The 27,323-nt window shown below is 38.0% G+C and overlaps 1 protein-coding gene across 1 annotated transcript; it reads left to right on the top strand.

Moving 5' to 3' along the window:
- The first annotated feature begins 15,118 nt into the window (after positions 1–15,118).
- Positions 15,119–17,206, top strand: LOC125237893 (homeobox protein Hox-B5a-like). The gene is made up of 3 exons (XM_048145134.1): positions 15,119–15,730; positions 15,763–16,228; positions 16,471–17,206. Exons 1-3 carry the CDS (start codon positions 15,347–15,349, stop codon positions 16,875–16,877), a joined length of 1,257 nt encoding a protein of 418 aa, XP_048001091.1. The 5' UTR covers positions 15,119–15,346; the 3' UTR covers positions 16,878–17,206.
- The last annotated feature ends 10,117 nt before the right edge of the window (positions 17,207–27,323 follow it).

Here is a 27,323-nt window from a genome sequence, read left to right as displayed (position 1 = left end):
CTTCATTTCGATTATTGGTGTTTCAGCAGCAACTCAGATATTTTCCTGAATAGGAAATGTTTATATTGAACGCAATCTTAACACGTTCCCTGTGTAACCGACAACCAGAAATTGACTCCTCACGTGCATTTTTATTTTTTTGTAAATTAACTCGGAACTGTATTATATTGTTATATTTATATACAAACACATCTTTTATGACGACCGTTTTCCCTATTTTCCCATTTTTCCGAGTGACCCACATGTGATGCACACACGTATAGGCTTCTAAACTAGTGCCCACAATGTGATGCATGCACGTATTATCTCATTGCTGAGTGCATCACTCCTATATTTATATACATATTTTTAAGTAATTTGACGTTATTTTTGTTTTTATATATGTGGCCTACGTTTGTTTATGCCATTTTTTTGAAGGAAGAAAGTTTCACATAAGTTTGATTGGTATATGAATATGCCTAGTCAATTGTCAGAAGTGTTTGGTAAGACGGATGTTAATCATGAAATACTCTTCAAAACTAAATGCGATCAGTTATTTTTTGCCATATACCTACTTATGAATAAATATAGATAATTTTAGAGGGAATTATAGAAAAGATCATGGACGAATTGGAGCAAATTGATGGTTCTAACATTTCTGGTGATAGGACCTGTATCGTCCTTGGACTATTGATGACATAAAATACTTTATCAATCGTGATTATCTTAAAGATTCCAGAATCAAACAATTGAAGATTACGTGGCTTTGCAAAAACTTACTAAGACATAGGCTGAACCAGGTTTACCGCCTCTAGTTCAAAATGCAGAATGTGTACTGCCAGTACCAAATTTGACGTCTGACAACCGACAACCTGGAGCTTTATCTAGTTGAATCCTTGCATTACAGTTTACAAATTTATTTGATTAGTCTTTTGTTTTCAATATAACGTGACATTAATGCAAATAATTAATATTGTTTAGTTATTTAAAATAAAAAACATATTTTTTTTTAAACAGCCATCACCTGGCAACATTATGAAAATGTCCTCCGGACGCACGTGTTTTCTGTCAAAGTTTTGGTACCCAATATGTGCACGCAAATAAAAAACATCTAGCTCACACGTGCAATTTTTGGCGATGCCTTATGTTCACGAGGGGTCGTGCATCACCCATGATGCATGCACGTATCATGTATACCCTAAAATGCTACGTATATGATACATGCACAGGGAACGTGTTAAGTGAACCGAAGGATTTTTGAAGTATGCAATATTAACTCTCTTCTGCTAAAAGACTGAGTTACTCAGAGTATGCCCCAGCTATCAACTTTTCTTGAGTCAACACAAGACTAATTTCCAGCTCAACGTACTGAAATCGAACTGGCTTCACCTAGATTATTCTTGGGTGATGCTAAGTCGGAATAAAAAAAAAATAAACTGTTTATTTCAGTAATTTTTATAGAATTTTACATTTAAAACTCTTAATCTATTATTATTAAGATTATAATTGAGTTGAATCGGAAATATTGTATATATTTTAAATACTCGTAATATTCCCCAGTTGGGTTGTTCCATATTCAAGCGACATTTCCCGTGTCCATCTCTTGGACTATCCCCAAGAAAAGTACAGTGGAATAGTAACAATATAATTCCCATTCTTATTTAATGTTACTTTGCCTTTCGTGACACCGATGTTCATTTATTACCGCAGACTCGTCACACATTATGATTGATCACTGTTCCAGCGAGTGGAGATATCGGGTACATTAGTGTATTCCGGTAATATCGTTTTCACGACCTCCTTGCACCCCTACTTCATTATTGGACAGAGAAATGTGTGGAGTTAAGATATGACTTTTTTCTATTTAAACTTTTTAGTAACAATGTATTTAGCAATTTGTAATATTAATAAATGGCGATATAATACAACAAAAAACTGCAACCTTCTCGAATCTACTGAAATCTTCTCGAGGCTGAGGCGTAGGGTTAGAGCCGGCGTAGCTTTATTTGACGTTCATATGCGCATTGTAATATGCCTACTTGAAAAATAAATATTTCATTTTCATTTCATTTTTTTCATTTTCAAAAAAGATAAGTGATTTATATAAATATGTAGTTAATTTAATTCATTTCATAATTAATTTGTATTGCGCATACAAAAGGAGATAATTATGAAGAGTACCTACCTAGTACAACATTAGCTACTTGTATTTTTTTTGTAAATAATGTCATTTGATCGTTAGTTTTCAACAAAACGGCAGTAAAACAAAACAAAGGCTAAAATGCATGTAAATCGTAAGTAAATGTTATGTATGGTAGATTTTAAAAATCTCTATGTGGTTCTAAATGTCAGGAACATCAAAAAATACCTTGACTCTGTGTTATAGAATTAATTTATAGTCACCATTGCTATACAGGTTATTCACCATAGTAACTTATATTTAAATTTTTATTTACGTCTCTTCTTCTTCTTCTTCAGTCGGTCCCTCAATGCTGAGGATCGTGACATCATGTCACTCTGTTGAAGACTAGTTCCCTCCATAGGCATCTATTCCTCGCCAAGCGCATGGCCATGTTCAAATTACTGCACCCATGCGTCTCTATGGGATCCTTATTCCGAATGCACGAGACAATCGCACCAAGGCGGAATAAATAATAAACCTAAAAATATTAGATACTAAATAGAACAAATATATTAATTTTCATCTTGTCCGTTTCTCTGTAGGTAAACTTGTGTGAGAATAAGAACTTTTCTTTTCTAAGGAATGATATCGGTATAGGTAAAGCACAGGTGCCGTAGCCGAATGGCATTCCTGCGACGTGAAACGAAAACGAAACGCCGCGAAAGGTAGTCTGGTTCTGTCGCGCCAATAGGCAAGAGCGATAGAGATAGATATCTACGAGCGTTTCGGCTACGTACCCTGGGGTCAATGTCGACTGGCGAGTAATTTCATACATACATACATACATACATACAATCACGCCTGTTTCCCATAAAGGGGTAGGCAGAGCACATGAAACTGCTAAAGTTAAGGTGCCACTCTTGGCAAATAAGGGGTTGAAAGAAAACGAAACGGTGACATTGCAGTGACAGGTTGCCAGCCTCTCGCCTACGCCACAATTTACCCCACTAATAAGAGTAATTTCAACCAGTCTAAATTATGTGCTCTATGTTTTACTGACCCGCGTGCCATATGTGACCAATGGCCAAAAAAATTCTACCACATTACAAAATTTTTGGCTAGTTGGAAAAAGATTTCATGTACTCTGGTGATATGGATATCGGTATTAGATTTTCCCAATATATATGTAGCTTATTATTATATTATTATTCTCAGTATTTATTTTCTTTCTTAGGCTAGGCTGTTTATAATATGAATATAAAAGTAAAATACAAAAACACATACAAAACAATATAAAACACATATAAACACATTATAAAAAACCTAACCTAGGGTGCCGCCAACAGCGGGGCAGGGCCCAAGCTGCCGGTGGTTAGGGCTGCAGAGAGAGGAACCGTCGAACTATCCGCGCTGTGTCCAAGATCACCGCCTTCTGCATCTGGCCCTTGATCCAGCCACCTAGCGAGAGTCTCTTAAGATGTTGGTCGAGACTCTTCGCTATGAGACCGTTCGCTGAAACGACTATCGGAACAATGATCGTTGATTCAACATCCCACATGGCGGTTATCTCGTGAGCCAACCCTCGGTACTTACTGGACTTGTCCTTCTCGGCTTTCACGAGATTCTCATCATGGGGGATGGTGATGTCAACGAGCACTGCCCGGCGTTGCAGTCGATCTATTATCACAATGTCAGGCTTATTGGCTACAATAGTCCTGTCAGTGATAATAGATCGATCCCAATAGAGCGTGGCACGACCATTTTCGAGAACTGGCGCAGGTAAGTACTTGTAGTACGGTACTTCGCGGTCCACAAGGCCGTATTGAAGAGCAAGTTGCTGGTGAATAATCCTGGCTACGAGATTATGTCTGTGCAAGTACTCGCCGTTAGCAAGATGAGAACAACCGGAAATAATATGCCTGAGTGACTCTCCGGGACGGCGGCATGCCCGACAAATGTCGACCGTACCGTCCTTCAGGATATATTTCCGGTAGTTGTTCGTCATCATAACTTCGTCCGCAATTGGACAGGCAAAACCCTCGGTTTCTCCGAAGAGGTCCCCGAATCGTAACCAGTTCACCGATGCGAGCAGATCTACATCGGGTCCCGTGAGGGCCTTGTAGAACCGCCCGTGTAGCTGCTTGCTCTCCCATACCGCCTTGCGGTCCGCAGTATTTAGTACCACAGGTTTGCGCCAGTTCTCTTTCGCCAAGGAGAGCGGCGTGAGGTTTCCGTCCACTGCCACCACATCACGATGCATCCCGCACTCGTTGTTAAGGAAGTGATTCCTGAGATTGTACACCTCACGGTTGTGGAGATCTTTGGCGTTTAGGAAGCCTCGACCTCCGCACTTCCGTGGGATGTACAATCTCATAACAGACGAGCGCGGGTGTAACATACGGTGTGTGGTAAGCAGTGAGCGGACCCTCCGATCCAGGGCGTCCAGCTCAGTCTGGTCCACCGTAGTATGCCAAAGGAGTATGTGAGTAGAGGCATTACCCAGGCGTTAAAGGCGCGCACTTTGTTGCCTCCTGACAAAAGACTGTTAAGGACTTTTGTCAGCCGACTGAAAAAGCGCTCCTTCACCGACCGTCTAATGCCAACATCCTCAATACCCAACGACTGTGACATACCAAGGTACTTATAGGTTTCTGATTCAGAGATAGATCTGAACGACGGGTTCCCTCTATGTGGCATAACTTTATTTGTCCGAAACGCTTTTGTCATAACAGATTTGGCATAATCGATTTTTGCCGAATGTTAATGTAGCATAAACATTGTTTGGTATAATGCACGATATTTCGAATATTATTTTGTCCGAAAATATATTGGCCTACTATTATTGAGGCCGAGTGTGATTAGGAAGAAATTGGATGAGCATAAATATTTTTGGCATACATCCCATTATCCGAAACTTATTTCGCATACATTATTCGTTAAGCAGAAATGCGCTTTTAGGGAAAATGGTTACACTAGGTTAGAATTTCGAACTCTACAGATACTCACTGCTCCAGAAAAGTGGGTTAGGTTAGGTTAGAGCTGCGACTATTACAGAAAAGCACCGCTAGGGAAAAGTGGGTTAGGTTAGGTTAGAACTGCGACCACAACAAACACGCACCGCTAGGGAAAAATGGGTTAGGTTAGAACTGCGACCTCAACAGAAAAGCGCCGCTAGGGAAAAATGGGTTAGGTTAGGTTAGAACTGCGACCACAACAGAAAAGCACCACTAGGGAAAAGTGGGTAAGGTTAGATTAGAACTGCGACCACAACAGAAAATTACCGCTAGGAAAAAGTGGGTTAGGTTAGTATTGTCTTCGGTTACCGCGATAGTTACTCATAGATAGTTTAACAGAGTAATGGTAAAATTTTTTGAATATTGTATAACTAGCTTTATTAATAGTGTGTGAACCTGCCTTAGAAATCTATATTATTTGTGGTCATGGTTCGTTAATATTTCTTGTAAGTGGGTAGCTTTTGCACATTTTAATTTTTCCTCAGTCACCCGTTGACCACGAACGCTGTAAAGAGTTCGAAACGTCGGGATGTATTTTAAATTCATTATACGCGATTTAATCCGTTTCCATAGTTTTATTTCATGGGTTAGGTTAGGTTACAACTGCGACCACAACAAAAACGCACTGCTAGGTAAAAGTGAAACAAAAATAAAACAATAACGTTTATAATTTTAACCTGATAATTACTGAGCAAAGACGAATTAGATCGTTATTGCTCCAATAATGTTGTACAAAATACAAATACAAAATACAAAATCATTTATTCAGCAAATAGGCCACGGGGGCACTTTTACATGTCAACATTACAGAGTATTCATTAAAGTTAAACAAATGAAATTAATAGAAATATTAACTAAAAATATTAATCATAAGCAAAGTAGCTATACACTGATATAGAATTAGAGATGTATAAAGTCTCTAAATGTCATATTATTACTGTAATATTGGTAGTAACCATTTTTTTAATTATATACAAAAGAATGTATAATGGTAAGATTCGACCTATACTCATGTTATGCCAAAATAAATTCGGCAAAACATTGAATCGGAACACTAAGTTTATGCACATAAAATTTATGCGTAAAAATGATTCGGAGCACCAAATTTATGTACAAAGAATATTCGGACAAATCACAATCTGCCTAAACAGATTATGCTAAACTTGACTATGCCATAGCAGTTTATGCACAAAGCCAATTATGACTAAATCGATTATGCACAATAGAATTATTCATAAAAAAATTATGCCACAACAGGGTGAACCCTGAACGACATCGTCTCAGAAAGTTGTAAATTTTCTGAATTTACAACCTCCCCCCGCTGTACATGCATGACCGCACACTTATCGACACCAAACTCCATTCTGATGGCGGTACTGAAAACTTCTGTGGTTTTCAATAGCACCATCAGGTCTTGGGTGTTCGGTGCAAATAGATTGAGATCGTCCATGTACAGAAGGTGAGAGATGACTTCACCCTGTCTCCGAAGCCGGCAACCTAGCCCAGAATCCTTCAGCAGCGTGCTGAGGGGATTCAGAGCTAGGCAGAACCATAATGGACTCAAACTGTCACCCTGGAATATTCCTCGCTCAATCCTTATGAAGTCCTGCGGGCCAGGGGGGCCATCCCTGCCTCCTGGTTGACGAAGGACTGTGGTCCACTGCCTCATACATGCAGCCAGGAAGGATATTAAAGCTGCATCAAGTTTATACAGCTCCAATACCCTTCTCAGCCATGAATGAGGCACCGAAACATAGGCCTTCTTATAGTCAATCCAAGCGGCCGAAATGGTCCCCTTGTTCCGCCGAAGTTGTTGGCAGATGGTCATGTCTATGAGGAGGAGCTCTTTAGTACCACGGGACCCAACCCTACATCCATTTTGAGCGGGAGCCAGAATGTTGTTAGCGACAATATGCGCGTTAATTTTTGCTCTCAAAATGGATGTAAGGAGCTTGTAAAGTGTAGGCAAGCACGTGATGGGTCTGTAGTTTTTTGCTTGGTAGTCTTTTTAAGCAAATCTATGTTAATTTTATATTTTCGTGTTTAATTTCGCCTGTTTTTGCCACATTGCTCGAATGAATATTTTGTTGTATATCAGTTAGCGCTGTTTTTCTTGGAGCCACCTTTATGTTTTGTCCGTTTGACCCATTATAGATAAGTGCACAGGTTTGCTTTGAATATTTTTCCTACTCTGGTAATTTGATATCGGTAGATAATTTTTTTTAGCTTGGTATGCAAATCTATGTTAATCTTCTATTTTCGTGTTTAATTTCGCCTGGCCACATTTTCGAATGAATATTGTGTCGTAAATCAGTCGGCGCTGTTTTTCTTGGAGCCGCCGTGTTTTGTTTAGGATCACGCACAGCGGACTGTTGCTTCAGATTGTGATTTACAACTGAGTTTCACTAGTTGGAATTAAAGTGGGATTATGTTCAAGGTATGTAGAATATGTTTTCAGTTATAAGACATGTAAACCTCTTGAAAATAAGACGGAAAACAGTATGAAAATACCGATTCATTGAATTCGTTAGTGGTACAACTTACAAAAGGAAATCTCTTTTTAACTTTTTATATTTGAAAGAGACTTCCACTTGCAATTTGTACACTGTGAGAAATTTGCATTGTGAATTTAACAAGTTCGACTTGTTGCGGTTTATCCGTTTGAATCAGCCAAATGTATGTTTAAAACAATATGTGTCAGGTTGTTTTTATAAAATCGACTTGTTGATTCAAATATATTGCCGATTCAAATGACAAGTTTAAACCAAAGAGCACGTAGGCGCTATTTTAACCAAAAAACTTGTTGAACGAACATGAAAACTGGTTGTATTTTCTCTAAGTGTAGATTTGAGAAATGCACGGGCCACACTTTACAGAATTACAGAGTCTGTAGGCCGCTGCAAACACGCTCAGTAATCTGTCGCGGCGTACCTACTTCCTGTGCGGCTATACCGAAAGCATGCCTGAAATTAATATCCTGCTCATGGTGTTCACCCTGCCAGTAAGCGACGTTGTCAGAGCTCAACGAAGATGAGGAATGTTAGAGACGGAAAACTTGACATCTCTGGAGTTGCAAGCGTTGATTGACTACTGAACCTGCTTACCATTAGGCGGTCATTATGCCTGTTTGCCACTGACGCAGTATAAAAATGAACAGAATTCGTTGATCAGCTGTTATCAGAGACAGAGGGGTCCAGCTCTATAGGCCGCTGCAAACATGCGCAGTAATCTCTCGCGGCGCATGCGGCGATACCATCACTGCCGCGCTACACTGGGAGCATGCTCCAAATTAAATTCTACGCACAGATCAAGGTTATAGAACTCTGGAAGAAAAGTTTTAGCTTTTTATGTAGTTTTGTTAAAATTGGTACGCAAATATTATATTTAATTTAATTTTATACAGCAATTGGAAAGTTTTTTACCTACGTTAGTGGATACATATATTTATAACAGGCGTAGAGGTCAAAAAATAAAATTATTCAAGAGTACCTACAATAAATTACACGGAGAACATTCTTCAGTATTAGACTCATTTTATGTGTTAGGTATTACATTTTTACGAATTTAGTAAGAATGAGCCAACTGTCATTACCCTGGAAAAAATATGAAAATTTGTAATAAGAATTAAATGTGTATCATGGTGCGAAATGCGATATACAATATACAATTATACATGCAATGTAGGTACAGTCAGCATCTAAAGTATATCGCGATTGATGCCTAAATCACATAAGCCTTCGGTAATTGTGTCATAATTGTCATATACACTTGAAAATTTCGACCCTTGCCACCGTGTCCGAATGGCCGAGTGGTTTAGACATCCGTCGCGATAACGGAGGACACTGGTTCGAATCCAGCTTTGAACCTCTCGTTTTGTTTAGCGGCTACAGAACAGTAGACACTTTTGAAGCGTAGTTCGCTCCGCTACTTTTGATGCTAACTGTACATTATTATTAAAGTTAGTACCATTTACTTAATACCTATACAACGCTGGAGCAAAAGCGAAAATACCAAACCGTCTTGGGCATTAATATTTTACGCGTGTCGTAATTAAAAAAAAAGTGTGTGTTTAAACCACAGTTATAGACTTGATTTTCGGCCAGGATCATTTAACGACAAATATTAACTAGCTTGATACAGGCGCAAAAATAAAACATAAATTAGGCAAATTGTTTAAAATGTTCCTGCTCCCTGTGCGCCCCAACTCGCGCTGCCCCTCACTGCACAACCATTAATCAAGGCTTCGATGCCGGACTCCTTACAATGGGGAATGTAGAACCATTAGAATAACAATAATTACTCTTCCCTCCGTGTCATATGGGTCGTTTAAAAACTGCTTTAATATTTTTGGAAATTAATTTCGTATTCGTACCAAAACGGAGAGAAATGTTCGACTATTTGCAATACGAGTAGGTACCTACCTAATGGACAGAGCTGAAATCTTCCGTTTCCGATAACAGTTGATCTATGAATCCTTTAAATTTTTGATATGATTATTTGAAACCTATAGTAGTTCATAATATTTGTAGTATAAACAAGTACATAGTTCATAAATCCATTTCTCTACTTGTGTATGATGAGCTAAAATCTCTATTATCCTGAAAATATTTTAGCTTAGTATTCAAAGTGCTTCACGGTGATTGGATTATCTGTTTATTCTATACTAGCTTTTGCCCACGGCTTCGCACGCGTTAGAAAGAGACAAAAGTAGCCTATGTCACTCTCCATCCCTTCAACTATCTCCACTTAAAAAATCAATTCATAGCTCCGTTTGGCCGTGAAAGACGGACAAACAAACAGACACACACACACTTTCCCATTTATAATATTAGTATGGATTTTAAAAAATGTCATATAAAGCTAATAAACGTATCTGATTTATTTCCTATATAAAATCAACCATTACTTCCTAGAATTTATACTTAATATAGTTTATAATTTTATATACGACTATGAATTTAACAAATATGTAGGTATGTATATATTTTACTTTAGTTAGAGACGAGTAGCTGCTATTAGCTATCTATTATTAAAATAAGTAGTTCTTGAGATATTTAGCAATGTGACAGACATATGAACAGAGTCGCACCATAAGGGTTCCTTTTGTACCTTTTTGGTACGGAACCCTAAAAAGAGTTACATACAACCACCTTCTTCTAGTCTAAACCAATTAGCCGTCGTATTTTATAAAGCAAATGCCCGTTTTTTTTTACAGAATTAAAAAAGCGGGAGTCACAATAGTTGCATAATGGCATTACAAGCAAAGGGATGAGGAGCGTGTCTCCATTGTCTCTTAAAAATATTCTCCTTTACGATGCCGATGTTTTACTTCTTTTTTAAAGTCATAATTATCCGTAAATATCGCATTGTCCTATTTTTAGCTTTGTTGTGAAATATTGGTCAAGGTTGTGCAAAACAAAGATGTCGAGTTTTTGCGAAAACGATGGATGCTGTAAAAGGAACGGATTTTCGGAAACGACAACTTTCTAAATTTGTACTGTTGTTTTTGATTAAAAAAAAGACAGTTAAAGCCATGGGAAATATTAAAACGTATGGTTTTGCTGCAAGAAAATTAACATTTATTTTATTAATACCTAAGTCTAACTAAGTAGTTTTTTCCATATTATGGTGTCAGAATCGGCCACATGGTGATATTACTCACAATAAAAAGTTTCCTCGCAGTAAAATTAGACATAATATAAAATATTAAATCCTTGATAAAAAAAAACAGTTTATAAATATCTAAAAGATGTTATTCATTCTTTTGTTAATTTCCGGATTAAATATTTAAACACAACATTAAAAACAGCAGCACCTTTTACTTTTATAACTATGTCAAAAAGCAGTAGCACAATCTAACGACGCCGTACTTTTATGTAAATTTTAGTTTACGATATTGGTGCTAACAACGTTTCAAGTGTTTCAACGGTACTCCCGTCCCGTTCTACGACCATAAATCTTCGATCAGCGAGAGAACCGTTGCCAAGTTGACAAAATAATGGAACGAAACAATGTTCCGATTATTATCCAATTGTCAACATTAGGTGAGACTAACTTGCTTTTGTTTTTCTTTGTATACATATTATAAGCGGATGCGTGTGTCTTGGAGACGAACGCTTATTGATGTGTGAAAAGCATACCTAATGTCTTGAACAGCTTGTACAAAACTTGCGGCTAAGGTGGTCCGATTTTAAGCTTGTATATTTTCATAATCTTATACTTTTTGTAATTAATACCAAACTGCCAATTCACGTTAAACATTGAAAACAACGATAAACCATCTTAGGCGAAAAGTTATTTTCAATACATAAATTATTCCGCATGGTACATTTCCATGTGTGCGAAGTTTATACTGTCACCAAATCTAAAAACGTCGTGGTATTTTAACACATTTGTTTTACGTGACCCATACCTCATTAACTTTGTCTAGCAATTTATATTATGTGAGTATAAATTCTAGAAGATTCTTTCAACTTCACAAACGGATAACCGAGAGTCGGGGAATTCGCAAACCCCAGAAGCAGGTAGAGCCGTTTACGACAGCGGCATCTTCACAAGTCGTGCGATTTTTAGAAAGTTTATTGTTTTAACACCCCCAATAAAACGGCAAAACATGTTTGTATTTCTTGAAGAAGCCGCCTCCTGTTTACTACCTAGTCTACCGGCACGTTTGACGCGCCGACATCTTAGATATAAGTACAATAGTGCACGTGGGCATAAAACCTAAGTTATTAGAAAAGAGCATGCTGTTCGATAGTATTGTGTAGTAGCATTTGTTTTATTTGATCTTTGTTTAGATAACGATAAGACTGACCTGCAGTCGGAATACCTTTGATTGAACGACTTAGAAAAATACAAGCTTAAATAAATGCCACTGTTGAAACTGATTTTAAGTTAGGAATAATAATTTGTCCAAAAATTCTACGTGAATTTTCACACTCAGAAAGTTTTTTTTGGTTCGTCGTCTAAGCTGACCCAGTCAGTACAAAGCCGACGCGACAGATGTCAAAAACCTTTTTTGCGCAAACCATAAATTAAATAAAAAGATCCAAAGTAAATACCAGCGAAAAGGCCCGCGGCAAAACCAAATACAATATTCTGAATAAGCCATCGATTGATTTCGTAAGATTAATGGTGTTACATTGTCAGCGGCACTGTATGACGGGAAAGGTCGAATTTGCGCAAGTGAAATGTGTTTTATGCCTCTTTACATAAGAACTAACGAGGCTTATTTTTGAAATCTTTTTAGTTGACGGAGCAATGAATGGTGCAGTGTTCCTATAACCTCTAATACTAAATCCAACTTTATCCTACAAATGATCAAGTTCTTAATCCTTCGCAGTAGTTATTGAAACGTATGATGTTTTGAATCTGTGTTAAAATGCTACGATTGAAATAGGTTTTAGAATTCAGTGTGAAATTGAAATTAAACTTTTTTTATCCCCAGTAGGGCACAAGGTGGAATATTGCTACGGTTAATCTGATCATTAAATATTTATTTGTTAGGCCTCATAAACCTATATTTTTATTTAGATTGAGCTTTAATTTTAATGCCCTTTAAAGTTAATGGATCGAAGCAAATATTTTGGGCAAATTATTTGCAAAATGTGCATGATTTATTTGCTGAGCAAGTTTTTGATATGAACCTGGAAGTTTAATTTATAGATGTACTAAATGTTTTGTTTCTTAGTTATATTAAATTGGACTTAAATTTTTGAAGTTTAAGATTTTTTTACTATCATAAATTGTGATACATATTCGTGCGTTTATAATATGTTATAAAAAGGTATAAGATGTCATAGTTTTTATTTACTGGTTTACATTTTTGTATGCTATCATCAGACTTTTTTGATAAGCGCCTGAAGGTAAGCACTAATCGTCGCTCATGGACATCCATTACCAGAGGATTTGTACATACTTATTAAAAGTGTGTTTCAATGTGGGTGTACGATCAGAACTCAGATTTAGGTGATTCAACATGAGCCTTACAAGTTGCCCTTGCAATCCGGTATCAATAATTTCAAATTCAGCAAGTTTCTAGGTCCTGTAGGTGTATGTACTCGCACTCAAGGACTATTTCAGTTTCCCTTTCTAATTCCTTTCACATAATTTAGATGAAAACTAATAAAGGCCGTTCCATAAAGCCGTGGGTGTGTGCATGTAGGATTGTATTGTGGACAGATGCGAGGTCGGGAGGTGTGCGACAATGCGCGCATATGTCGCTACGCTATTGGGCGTTGAAAAACGCGAACGTGGCGTGACTTTGCACTTTAAGTATGTGTTAGGTACAAAGATCATGTAGGGATGTTGGGAGGAAAGTTTAAACTGACTTGAAATCGTAATTGTTTTGTGATGAGACCATTTGTTGTTTACCCCTGACTTTCGTCTAGAAAATATATGTAATACTGGTACTACTGGTAGTATAGGTACTGGTTCAAATAACGATATAGATAAACCTAAGAATGGGCTAGGCTGACTTGACTATTAGTAAGAGATTTATTCAATTTTGTACTATCAAAATAACCCAGAATAATGACTCTGAGAGATATAGAAATCTAATTTCTAATGGTAAATATTAACGGTAAAAAGTGGCTAATCTCACCGCTAAGGAGAAAGCAAACTAGCCGAGTTTTCGAAAGACCAACATAAACGACTACTTACAGATCATTAATCAATTGTACTGAAATAGAGAGTGCTGTTACACTGGTTACTTTGGGCTCTTAAAATATTAGAAATTAGAATGAATAAGCTTCTAGGAGTTCTAGGCTACTACGAGGTTAGTTATGAATTTAAACAATTTTAAATTTAATGATAAGGTAAACGTCTTTATATTTAACAACTTGGCTAAGTAATTAATAAATAATAGATGGATTCGTGAAATAAAACTATAACCGAAGAGGATTCGTTTTCTTACCCCGTTTACCAAGAATTTGGACAATAAAAACGATGGAATTTAAGAACACTTAGTCATAAATTGTTAATAACTCAGATCCGCAACATACTTATGCTGCGTCAGGTGGGTTGCAAAACTTGCAAACCTGCAAAATAGAATTAAAATTTAGATTAAAGTAGGACTTTTAGAACAGTATCAAGCACAGTTAGTCAAGCCCTCTGACTTCCAAATCGTTGGTCACTCGTCACATAGTGATATTTGAAGGCGCAATAGCCTCGTCGCACGCGCACGGCCGCATACTGCGCTTTTGTGCGACCCCCGATTGAACTGTTACGAGATGAGATATGTTCTACACGAAGTATACAGGGTGCTTGCTTTGTCTGGGTTCTGTAAGTGTGAAAGGGTACTGGGTATCGCGTATCGCTTTCTGAGGTCACCTTATCGTGCATGTAAAGTATAAGTAGTTATATTAAATTTCTACTTCGTGATCGTGCGAAACGTAAATCTTGGCGCATAATTGTACCCATGAACTCAACAAAATAGAGAAATATACTCAATTACCATACGTACATACAATATCTATGTACATGTACTTTGTCTTTGTACCCCGTGTGGTGACGGGTTAAGAATTTCACCACCCCCTTTCTTCCCGTGGGCCAATTTTAAAGATAATATGTCAAATAATAGAAATTACACAGTAAATACCTAAGCTATAGAAAATTATAGCACATCAATAATATTTGAATTCAATATTGTTAAGTTTATAGTTACCTACTAGACTCAACCACAAAATTGAGCAATACATATTGGACACCCTGTATAATGTGCAATCGCCAGCGCAGCGCAAAAACGCGGCTTTACACTAAACCAATAATAGAATAAAATCAATCTATACACCCTCTCCACGCACACCACCACATACCAATCAATGATTTTCCTATCCCTACACACGCGCACATAGCTAATCCAAAATCGGCTATCGGTAATATTGGCATTGTAAACATTTATAGGATATTTGCAAAGTATTTCGGCAAATGCTAAAACTAAACCCATCTCTTTCTTACATCCGAGGGTGAATCAGTCGGGAGATAGTGAAAACGAGATGGGGAGAGCGGCTTTACAACTTTACAGAGGGACAATGGCGACGCTATTGTTGAATGTACCCCAAACTTTTTTTTAGGTCACATAAAAGTATTACATTCGATGGGGACGTGCTGCCTGCATTCACTTATTGCATTCGTTTCGCAGTCAACATAGAAGAAGGATCGTCGCCCACGCAGTCCGGTGTAGTGCTAAATCTATGCAGTGATCTAGTGACAGTGAGTGAATAAGTGCAAAATGACGTCAGCGGCCACTACTAATCGTGCGCATGAAATGTGGAACAATTGTGCCGACATGAATCAAGGTGACTTGCAAACTAAGCAATACAATTACAAACATCCTATGATGCCAAGCTTGTATAATTACCAAAACAATGCTTACAATGGTAACGCAGACTATTATCACCCGTATATGCAAAGTGCTGACTTTTATAAAGCTTACGGGAATGATCAAACTGATACCGTAGTCAAATCCGAGCCTAATTGGCAAAACTATCATTCGAATTACACCGACAGTCACGCCAATATGGAAATGGTGAACAGGTGGAGAGAAATGAACTATTATAGACAACAACAGCAACATCAGAATGCTTATGGATATGATCAGAGAAGTAATGCGATGGCTAATAATCAAGTGCCTTTAGATACCGTGAGAGAGAGGACACTCGATCAATCAATTCTCCAGGTCAGTGCAGTATACCAGAAACCAGCTACGGGTCGCCGCAAAGTGTAACAAGTGCTAAGCCAGCCAGCCCTGAGGCAGATTCAGGGAAGCTACGCGCCCTGCTGTCAAAACCAAAGAAAAACGAACCATACAAATCATACACGCAAGAAATATTGCAACGAATGATGAACCAAGCGGATCCAATCACGGACTGGGAAAAAAAGAACGAAATTAAAGCGGATAAGGAATGCAATTTGTCGCAATTTCATGGTGGATACGAGGAAGGTCAGACGTCGATCAAGAGTGCTGGTGGGGCGAAAGAAGCGCCGTCATCGGGAGACTGTCAGGACGTGACGAGGGTCGAGGCGGGCGGGGACAATGCGGATTACGCCGATACAAAGATGGCCGCTGCTGCTGATGTACAAGGATTCTACCCGTGGATGAAGACTATTGGCGGTATGTTACACTATTCGATACATTCAATTGTGTACTTTACTTCCATAATTAAACTATTTAATATTTAAACAAGAGACATTAAACTTATAAGATTATTAGACTATCCGTAAACTTTTACTGAGTATTATATTTTTTTATTATGTTGGTACTGACTTTATTTAATAATGACTTCAAAAGGTAGGTATATGACAATGATTTAACAATGAAAATTGGGATTTAATTTTGTATGTCATTTGTTCTAGGTGACGACAAAAAAGAGGGATCAAAGAGAACCAGGCAGACCTACACCCGGTTTCAAACATTGGAATTGGAAAAAGAGTTCCACTTCAACAAATATCTATCTAGGCGACGAAGAATAGAGGTCTCCCACGCCCTCGGTCTGACTGAACGGCAGATCAAGATCTGGTTCCAGAACCGAAGAATGAAAGCGAAGAAAGATGGAAAACTGAACGCTTCTCCAGACCCATATGGCGCTGAAGATATTGGTGCTACATCTTTGGGAAATATGCCTGAATATATGGACACTAGGCAAATGCCTGTAGGTGTAGACTATCCTGGATACCATATGGGCCCACAGGCAAACTTAGCTCATATGCCTGCGATACCGCAGAACTGTATGATGCCTCCATACAACTTACCTAAAATGTGACACGATTTATATTTATAGTAAAAGTTGATTTATTATTTCGCTCTTTTGGCGATTGGCGTAAAAAGTCAATCCAACATTGAACCAATGTTAGAGGGTTCTTTTTTATATCACACTTGCATATTCGAACGATGTAGAGGTATATAAAGATTTTAGTTTTCTTTTAATCAGCGGTAGTGCTCGCGTACGCGTGCACAATACTGCGCAAGTGCACGCGCTAAACGCGGCGTATTGTCAATATTGTCATCAAGTTGGTAACACGGTAACACGTGTTATTGGCCAATTTCAATTATAATAGGACATATTTTAATTTGATGCAAAAACTTGATCAATATAATGTATAAATTGCTAGCGCGAAGCACTCATCTTTTGTCATAAACCTTAGGTTCTCGGAATATGTAGTAAAACGAAGATTATGTATAATAGGGCATAGGTATGATAATATGAATATGACTGCAACGTATGTTATGACTTATGTACTAAAATCATTAAGAAAGATATTTTTTGCCATATTTGATTGTCTAATTAGTTATGAAAACAATACCTACCTATATTTTCAAGTTGGTGATTTGTAAAATTAATATTCTTGATTTGGTATTGCAAAAAAAATATATTTTTAATTATTTTTCAGCATGAATCCGCTTTTTTGTAAGAACAATCTCTTAGTTTAGTCTTTACTTTTTAACATAGGTACATATTTTATATTTTTTGTACATATAATTGTAACTTTTCGACATAATGATGTAAATAATAATTTTAAGAAAAAGGGTTCCTATTAATGTAAGTTATTTTACATATCCTAGTGAGATATATTATGGAGTATTTTTAAGGATGATTATTTATGAATGATATTTTTGTACTTCTCTAGTCATTTAAAGGGCGCTAATAATAAAAGAGGAGTTTTGATTCCTGAATGAAAAAAAAAGTTGCATTTATTTATCTGTAGTATTTTGGAACTCTTACAATATGGAAATAGTTCAGGCTCATTTCTTCAATATTCATTATTTATTAAGCAATATTATTCATTAATAAATAAATCGAATCCTTACTATTTAATCTATCTATTACAAAATAAAATATATAGGTAGGTGGTTTAAATGCACACAGGATTTCTATCAATAAACCTTCTTTCACATCGTGTACCTATGAAATGCCTACCTTGTAGGTACACCTATTTCTTAAAATTTAACACAACATTTTTAAAACTCATTAGGTAGGAACTCATTTCATTTTTGCCAATTGTAAAACAAATGAGACTTAAACTTATTTTCGCGAATTTCCCAAAACTGCCTACCTACTTCTAACGGGCATTCATTTGAAATCGAAGTTCCGAACAATGTGTTTGCCAGCTAGACAATAAGGCACAAAAAGTTACCTTTTTCTATAGACTTAAGGAATAAAATCGAGTTCTAGTTATAACAGTAACCCTTTCGGTATAGTTGCAAAGGGTTTAAACAGAAGTTCATTGCTCCCCAGGGATGTCGAATGTTGACGGCAATTTTGACATGTTTTGACTGCCGACTTGAATTTTGCTTAGTAATCCTGTAAAGGGTTTGGCTACCCGAAAATTGTGTTTTTGTTAAGCGGTTTATGTTGAGTTAATCGTATTACCTATACAAAGATGAATTGACTTGCGGGAAAATATATCGCAAAGATCTTGAAAAAAAAAACCACGTAGTGTAAATTGCATGATTGTATATTTTAGGGTTTTGATTTTACATTGATTAATAATGTACTTAAGTGAATAATATTAGGTATAGTCAACATCAAAAGTAACCACTGTAACAGCTAAACAAGAATAAATGTATATTTGAACATATACATAATACTAGTAAGGCAACCGGGGGGCAAATGTAACAGATCCATTTTTTCCATTACTACACTATTAAGTTGAGTTCCACGTGTATCCACTGAACACGCCTAGCATATGAAAAAAAAAAGAACACTTCATTCAAATTCATTATACGCGATTTAATCCGTTTCCATAGTTTTATTTCATGAGTAACTATCGCGGTAACCGAAGACAATACATATTACGCCTAGCATATTTAACCGTTGGACACTATTTAATAATGCAAACATTGTAAATCATGGAGAAAATGGATCAGTTGCATTTGCTCTCCAGTTGAACGCTGTACCTTACATAAAATTACCTTTGATATTTCTGACCGCGAACTGTACCTACAGATTTATCTCCATTTAAAAACGTTATTCAGACTCAGATACTTATTGGTGCGTTGTTTCATCCGCTACTATTGATGATGATACGTACCGTACGTAAAGCCTGTGTGCGTAGTCGAATGCAAAAACGCTCACGATAATATCTCTTTCGTAGCTATCTGTCTCTATCGCTCTTGAGTATTGGCTCGACAGAGCGGCGGCACCTTTCGTATTCGTTTCGCGTCGCAGAAATGCCATTCGGCTACAGGACCCTGACCAGAAATACTTTTTACACTTTTATACCCTTTTATTTATTAGGCTAGTTATTTATCATCCCGCCCTCGTATATACAGAATATTGTCAAAAGGATCCTGTTAATATTCTGATGTATGGGATGACAGTTCAATATAGTATGAAGAAAATAATTCTAATGAAATTCCGCAACATGGCGCGAAGTCATTATGTATTTCTGGTCCTGGTTTTAGATACTCATAGAATTTATAACGATACTAGCTTTTTCCCGCGGCTTCGCTCGCGTTAGAAAGAGATAAAAAGTAGCCTATGTCACTCTCCGTCCCTTCAACTATCTCCACTTAAAAAATCACTTCAATTCGTCGCTCCGTTTTGCCGTGAAAGACGGACAAACAAACAGACACACACACTTTCCCATTTATAATATTAGTATGGATTGTAATAGGTAGGTAATGAATTAATTGCCTGCTTGATTGATTACATACCGTGTTACGTGACACGACACGGATATAATATAGGTATTCAAAAGGCATGGTTATACTGCCTACCCATCATAAGGAATGTATTTTTGAGCTAATAGGTTGTCAAAAATATCATTGGAAACCCTAACTTAACATTTGATGATGATGCTCAAATCAGTAAAAAAAATCATTAGTGAAATCATTTTTTTAAATTGCAATGTCAAACGATAGATTATTAAAAAAAATCATGATTTTATTAGATGATTTCAATTGTCTAGGCAAAATGATGGCGTAAATAGGAAAGGAAAAATTATTTAGACATCGTATTTTTTTATGGGCCAAATAGACAAATTCAAAGATAAATAATTATGTTATTGAAACTGTAGACTTGGCCATTATTTCTTTAGTCACCAAAGTTTAGTGTATGAAATACAATAATATCAGTTTACACTTAAGTAAAATATTTTTTTTTACAAGTTTTATCCTTCCTAATTTTTAATAAAAAAATCATAACCGGCAAAAAATCATACCTAAATATTAAGCAAAATCTTTACAAAATATAAATATAATAGATAACATGAAATGAAGAATAAACTCGTCATTTTATGTAATTTTAAGTTACAGTCATAATCGTACTGTAGCGTCGAACAGCCTCTTTATCTAAAATCGGTTAAAATATAACCTGCAAATAAAAAATGTAGGCCATAAGAGCAACAGTTTGCAAAATCCGCACCTAACTTCACAGCGATCGGACCCTTCTTTAGAAAGTTGACCCTCTAATCTATTCAATAGACAAACACAATACAGCGTGCGAGAGGGACGACAACATCACCCAGACACGTGCTAGACAGAGAGGGACACAGCATCCCTTTGTTTAGGGGTAGACCCTCAGTACAGTACGCTTGCGTGGACATTCTACCAAAATGGCTGCTTGAGCACAGTGTCTGTTTTGATATTTTTGTTTATTTTCTATTTTTCGTTAGATTACTGAAACAATTTACATAGTAGTATTTTTTATTTGATTATCTTTATTACATACCTTAAGTGAGTTTTATTTTATAACAAGTTTAAGAAGGTCTGAAGGCAACCAACGAACGACAACGGTGAGTTACTCGTGTTATTTTTCTTCTTTCAAAAATTACGTATTAAATCAAAAATGAATATGAAAGCTATTTTATTTTGTTGTTGTTAATAGATATAACTTTTTATAAACATTTGCTGTAGCCCATTTCACTGTAAACCGGTGCAAAAATGTTCATTAAAATTAGCGCCATCTACATTTTTCCATTGCAACTAAATTCATGACGTTTCTTCAGCTAATTGTTCACATTGTTAACAATAATATACGAATTAATTTTATTTTATTCCACTGAATCAAAAGTTCTCCAATAATTGTTTCTTTTTTGTTCCTTCTCTTTCGTCTTACCATCAATACAGCAACAACACCTCAATATTATTTACAACATTACCGTTTCTGTTGATAAAATCCACGTGTAATCAACTTGGCGTCTTATCCCAACGATATAGTACTATTTTCTTGAGTCGCTCTGATTCCCCGATGGTAAATATAAGTTTGTGGATCAACACATTGAGCAGTTCCCTTGAATGTAGACTCTAATTAATCCTAGTCGAATGAGGCTGCCTTCATTGAGGACGGATCAAAAGAAACCTCCTAATGGATATTTGAATACGGCTATAGTTCTTTGGGCCCGGATTCGTATGCGTCAGGGCTTAGGAATTGGACTGACAACGTTGCTTGTTTTTTTAAGTCTCAAATTACCTGCCTATTTAAATGCACTACCATTGCCTTTTAATGTATTAATAAAACTTGCAAAATTATTTTAATTTGTAATAAACAATTGTTACAAAGTCTTGCCTTGCCTTTATCTTCCCATTAGGTACCTAATGACCTAAGAAAACACTATTAAGAAATCATTAATATACATTAATGATTTCTTAATAGTGTTTTCTTAGGTCACTCAATTCGCTCACAAACATTTAGAAACAAAAGAAGCACGTTAACGTCTGTCGTCTTACCTATCGAATTTGTTTCTTGCATTCTTCACTAGAAAATTATGTGTGTAGGTATATCTGTTCCTTATCGCTTCAGTTTGCTGTCTCTAAATTACTGTCTAAGTAAACTTCCACCATTTTACTCTGGTACCTAAGAAACTTTTGCTTTATTCGTTTTCTTTTGATTGTCAAGTTTCTTTTAGCCTAGCTTTTGGACTATAAGGTTTGCCTTAGACTTATATTGACCGGGATATAGACCGTGATTACTTTTTGATTTTTGTCGAACTCCTGATATTTCCGTGATCATGATGCCTACAACTGCGTTCGAAATATCGGGAGCTCGACAAAAATCAAACCACGGTCTATATCCCGGTCAATATAAGTCTAACGAAAATAACCGTGAATCATTCAAAACTTTGCCTTATCTTTAGTTCTAATAGTGTTGACATAATCTAACAAAAATTAACACCACAAAGTCCACAAACAGTGAAATATGGACCGCCATTAATAAGTCTATTTATAAATAAACTGATAGCACAATACAAATTCAATTCTTACAAAATATATTACGATATTATCCTAGACATACATGTATGTCTAGGATAATATCGTATGTATGTATGCATACATATTACATGTATTTTATATAAAAAAAAGCATTTAATAATGGCCTGAATAATCCTAATTGACAGATCATTTTTTTACGATCGAAGGTAGTTTAAAATGTTATCTTAATTAATTAAAATCCACTTTGCGAAGTAAAAGCAGTTACATTTAGTAATACATCTGAACAGTGCTATTAATTATACTGTATTTATTTCAAGTGCCTTATAGTGTCGTATTCGAATGAGCAGAAAAACACTTGCATAGAGCGTTTTTTACTTTTATTTCGTAAGGCAAGTCAGCCAATATTAATGAGATCTTGGGATACATTACAGATCTGAACCCCTACTGAATATTTCATTCGAATATTACGTTTTCAATTTTATTAATTTTGTTTAGATATACTCGCCTACTCACTCGCTAATATCCCGCTTGGAGCGCTGTTCAAACCCCCATACAAAACTAGGCTTACCAAAACATTTAGGTAGGTAGCAGTGGCGGGGCGTGAAAATTTTCGTTGATAAAGCCGGAGGGGTTTTCGGGATCTGTTTTGTATGAACTTCTACAGATACTGAATAATTTTAGGGAACCCGTAGGGAATCGAGTTGTATCGACGCCCCGCCACTGGCTAGGTAGTAGGTACGTGACGTCACATTTTTGAATTAAGGTTACTATACTACGAACCTCGATAGCTTGAAAATCAGGGAAAATTACATACCTACATAGTATGAAGAAAATGAGTAGCGCCATTTTACTAGAACCAAAAATTACACATAATTAGTTTCCGTGACGTACTTACCATTACCGTTCTTTTTTCGTAGCATACAGCATCTATAAATGGTTAAAAGTGATTATGAGATCATACTAAATTTGGTTTGAAGTAGAATACTTGGAAATAATAGTAATAATTCTTATCTTAAGTAGACAAGGTCAACACGTGGTCTATTCGGCTTGCTTTGATTACCATGTTATCAGTGCTCGTAATTTAAGAGTAATTATGTGTGATAAACAATTAATTTAGCCTCTAAATACGTTTCAAAGGAATAGATATTTGTAGATTTTCTTTGATGTTTAACACTTTCGCTACCAAGAACCCGACTGTCGGGCACACCGCTCGTAGAAGCGTAGCCGATTACATGGGTTTCCCCGTATGCAGCGAAAATGTCGTAGCGCCGCGTAGAGCCCGGTTTCGAAAGTGTTAATTATTGATTTGACATAAGCTACATGATGATTTAGTTCGGGTATTTTGAGGACTCCAATACAACTTACAGCTAAAGAAATAATATTTCAGAGCTTATTATTATTTAGCTCTTTCAGTAAAGAAACTAATATGAAATTTCAAACACATACTCGGACCTTTGCCGGATTTATTTCATGCAAATGAAAACATAGAAATGAAATGAAATGAAACGAATTGACGTTTAAATGGTATCCTACAAACGTCGGCTAAAGTGCGAGCCTAATGAAATGCGTTGTTGATAGATAATGCAAATCAATTTTTTTGTACAAATGGAATTCGTACTTTTGGATTAGTTCAAAAAAGCATGAAAAAATATTTTGTGGCAGAATATTGAAAGAATCTTATTCCGAAATTGCAACGTAGTTGTAGTACCTAATTGCCCGAGTTTTCCCTGAGATTTTTGACCATTGGTCCTAAAAATCAATTACAGACTTTTTTATTATTATTTATTTATGTTGGCTTTTTGTTTAGAACGTTGCCTGTTTGAGCAAGGTTATTATAAGTTGTAATTAACATTTACAGCCTTTACAGGTTAGTATTTATAAAAATGTAGCGATCTGACGTACGCAACAGTTTCGTACGCTGGTCACCATAACACCTAAATCTTACTAAAAATCCCGTCATCCGGCCGTTATGGCCTTGGCCAGTGAAGTCAAAATATTATTATTTAATATTTCCTTTATTTATTTTGCTTCTTAGGTTAAGCTTTTTATAATATGAATATAAAAGTAAAATACAGAAACACATACAAAACAATATAAAAAACATATAAACACATTATAAAAAACCTAACCTAGGGTGCCGCCAGCAGCGGGGCAGGGCCCAAGCTGCCGGTGGTTAGGGCTGCAGAGAGAGGAACCGTCGGACTATCCGCGCCGTGTCCAAGATCACCGCCTTCTGCATCTGGCCCTTGATCCAGCCACCTAGCGAGAGTCTCTTAAGATGTTGGTCGAGACTCTTCGCTATGAGACCGTTCGCTGAAACGACTATCGGAACAATGATCGTTGAATCAACATCCCACATGGCGGTTATCTCGTGAGCCAAGTCTAGGTACTTACTGGACTTGTCCTTCTCGGCTTTCACGAGATTCTCATCATGGGGGATGGTGATGTCAACGAGCACGGCCCGGCGTTGCGGTCGATCTATTATCACAATGTCAGGCTTATTGGCTATAATAGTCCTGTCAGTGATAATAGATCGATCCCAATAGAGCGTGGCACGACCATTTTCAAGAACTGGCGCAGGCAAGTACTTGTAGTACGGTACTTCGCGGTCCACAAGGCCGTATTGAAGAGCAAGTTGCTGGTGAATAATCCTAGCTACGAGATTATGTCTGTGCAGGTACTCGCCGTTAGCAAGATGAGAACAACCGGAAATGATATGCCTGAGTGACTCTCCGGGACGGCGGCATGCCCGACAAATGTCGACCGTACCGTCCTTCAGGATATATTTCCGGTAGTTGTTCGTCATCATAACTTCGTCCGCAATTGCACAGGCAAAACCCTCGGTTTCTCCGAAGAGGTCCCCGAATCGTAACCAGTTCACCGATGCGAGCAGGTCTACATCGGGTCCCGTGAGGGCCTTGTAGAACCGCCCGTGTAGCTGCTTGCTCTCCCATACCGCCTTGCGGTCCGCAGTACTTAGTACCACAGGTTTGCGCCAGTTCTCTTTCGCCAAGGAGAGCGGCGTGAGGTTTCCGTCAACTGCTACCACATCACGATGCATCCCACACTCGTTGTTAAGGAAGTAATTCCTGAGATTGTACACCTCACGGTTGTGGAGATCTTTGGCGTTTAGGAAGCCTCGACCTCCGCACTTCCGTGGGATGTACAATCTCATAACAGACGAGCGCGGGTGTAACATACGATGTGTGGTAAGCAGTGAACGGACCCTCCGATCCAGGGCGTCCAGCTCAGTCTGGGTCCACCGTAGTATGCCAAAGGAGTATGTGAGTAGAGGCATTACCCAGGCGTTAAAGGCGCGCACTTTGTTGCCTCCTGACAAAAGACTGTTAAGGACTTTTGTGAGCCGACTGAAAAAGCGCTCCTTCACCGACCGTCTAATGCCAACATCCTCAATACCCAACGACTGTGACATACCAAGGTACTTATAGGTTTCTGATTCAGAGATAGATCTGAACGACATCGTCTCAGAAAGTTGTAAATTTTCTGAATTTACAACCTCCCCCGCTGTACATGCATAACAGCACACTTATCGACACCAAACTCCATTCTGATGGCGGTACTGAAAACTTCTGTGGTTTTCAATAGCACCATCAGGTCTTGGGTGTTCGGTGCAAATAGTTTGAGATCGTCCATGTACAGAAGGTGAGAGATGACTTCACCCTCTCTCCGAAGCCGGCAACCTAGCCCAGAATCCTTCAGCAGCGTGCTGAGGGGATTCAGAGCTAGGCAGAACCATAATGGACTCAAACTGTCACCCTGGAATATTCCTCGCTCAATCCTTATGAAGTCCTGCGGGCCAGGGGGTCATCCCTGCCTCCTGGTTGACGAAGGACTGTGGTCCACTGCCTCATACATGCAGCCAGGAAGGATATTAAAGCTGCATCAAGTTTATACAGCTCCAATACCCTTCTCAGCCATGAATGAGGCACCGAATCATAGGCCTTCTTATAGTCAATCCAAGCGGCCGAGATGGCTCCCCTGTTCCGCCGAACTTGTTGGCAGATGGTCATGTCTATGAGGAGGAGCTCTTTAGTACCACGGGACCCAACCCTACATCCATTTTGAGCGGGAGCCAGAATGTTGTTAGCGACAATATGCGCGTTAATTTTTGCTCTCAAAATGGATGTAAGGAGCTTGTAAAGTGTAGGCAAGCACGTAATGGGTCTGTAGTTTTTTGCTTCCGTGGTACTACCGGACTTATAGAGCAGGAAAGTAACACCAGTTGTTAGGGAAGGTGGGAGAGAACCAAGATCGAGGGCTTGTTGAAATTGCGTTGCCAAACGCGAGTGCGAGCATCGAAACCATTTTAGCCAGAAGTTGTGCAATCCGTCCGGTCCAGGACTTTTCCAGTTCTGGGCCGTACGGGTAGCACAACTTACGTCGTCGGGGCTGATGGTGATAGCCCCCATAGGCTCGATGTTCTCGCACTCACGTTCGACAACGGTCATCCACTCGCCCTCCGTGTGCTCAACGGGCACCGACCAGATGCTACGCCAGAAATCAGACATGGCAGTAGCATCCGGTAGCCGCACGTCGGACACACGAGGGTCGGTTTCCTCCCACCTTCGGTATACTTTCCTATGGTCGCTTTGAAAAAGACGATTCTGCTGGAATCGGTCCACACGCTTTCTGTAGCGGCGAATACGGCTTGCCCATGCATAGACTTTCTGCTTCAGGAAGTCGATGCGCTCTGTGACATTGGCCAAATAGTCGCGGGGCCTGATGCCCGTCCCCGCGAACGCCTGGTTCACAAAGCGCATTACTCGGGGGCGATTATTACCCCCTCTGAAGCAGATCAGCTTTGCAATGAGAGTCCTAAACGAGTTGATACGACGCTCGATCCGTACTTGCCATGCAGGGACACCTCCGGCGGTCCTAGTTGCACGGTCAGCGTCCGGAAACTTGACTCGAGCAACACGGCACGCCGCGATGGCCCCGCAGTACATGATCGAGTGTGTATCATCTAGATCTTTACTAGTCCGCATATATGGATCTAGTAAAGCATTTAAGGCTCCTATTAGCGCTAGATTGCGTC

Source organism: Leguminivora glycinivorella, chromosome 2, assembly GCF_023078275.1.
Source record: "Leguminivora glycinivorella isolate SPB_JAAS2020 chromosome 2, LegGlyc_1.1, whole genome shotgun sequence".
Taxonomy (NCBI): Eukaryota; Metazoa; Arthropoda; class Insecta; order Lepidoptera; family Tortricidae; genus Leguminivora; species Leguminivora glycinivorella.
The sequence above is the reverse complement of the archived record's forward strand: the minus strand, read 5'-3'. Positions and strand labels throughout refer to the sequence as shown.

Coding starts and splice junctions, on each gene's coding strand:
- LOC125237893 (XM_048145134.1), top strand. CDS start 15,347: ATGACGTCAGCGGCCACTACTAATCGTGCGCATGAAATGTGGAACAAT. Junction 15,731..15,762: donor ATCAGAGAAGTAATGCGATG/GCTAATAATCAA, acceptor AGATACCGTGAG/AGAGAGGACACTCGATCAAT. Junction 16,229..16,470: donor GTGGATGAAGACTATTGGCG/GTATGTTACACT, acceptor CATTTGTTCTAG/GTGACGACAAAAAAGAGGGA.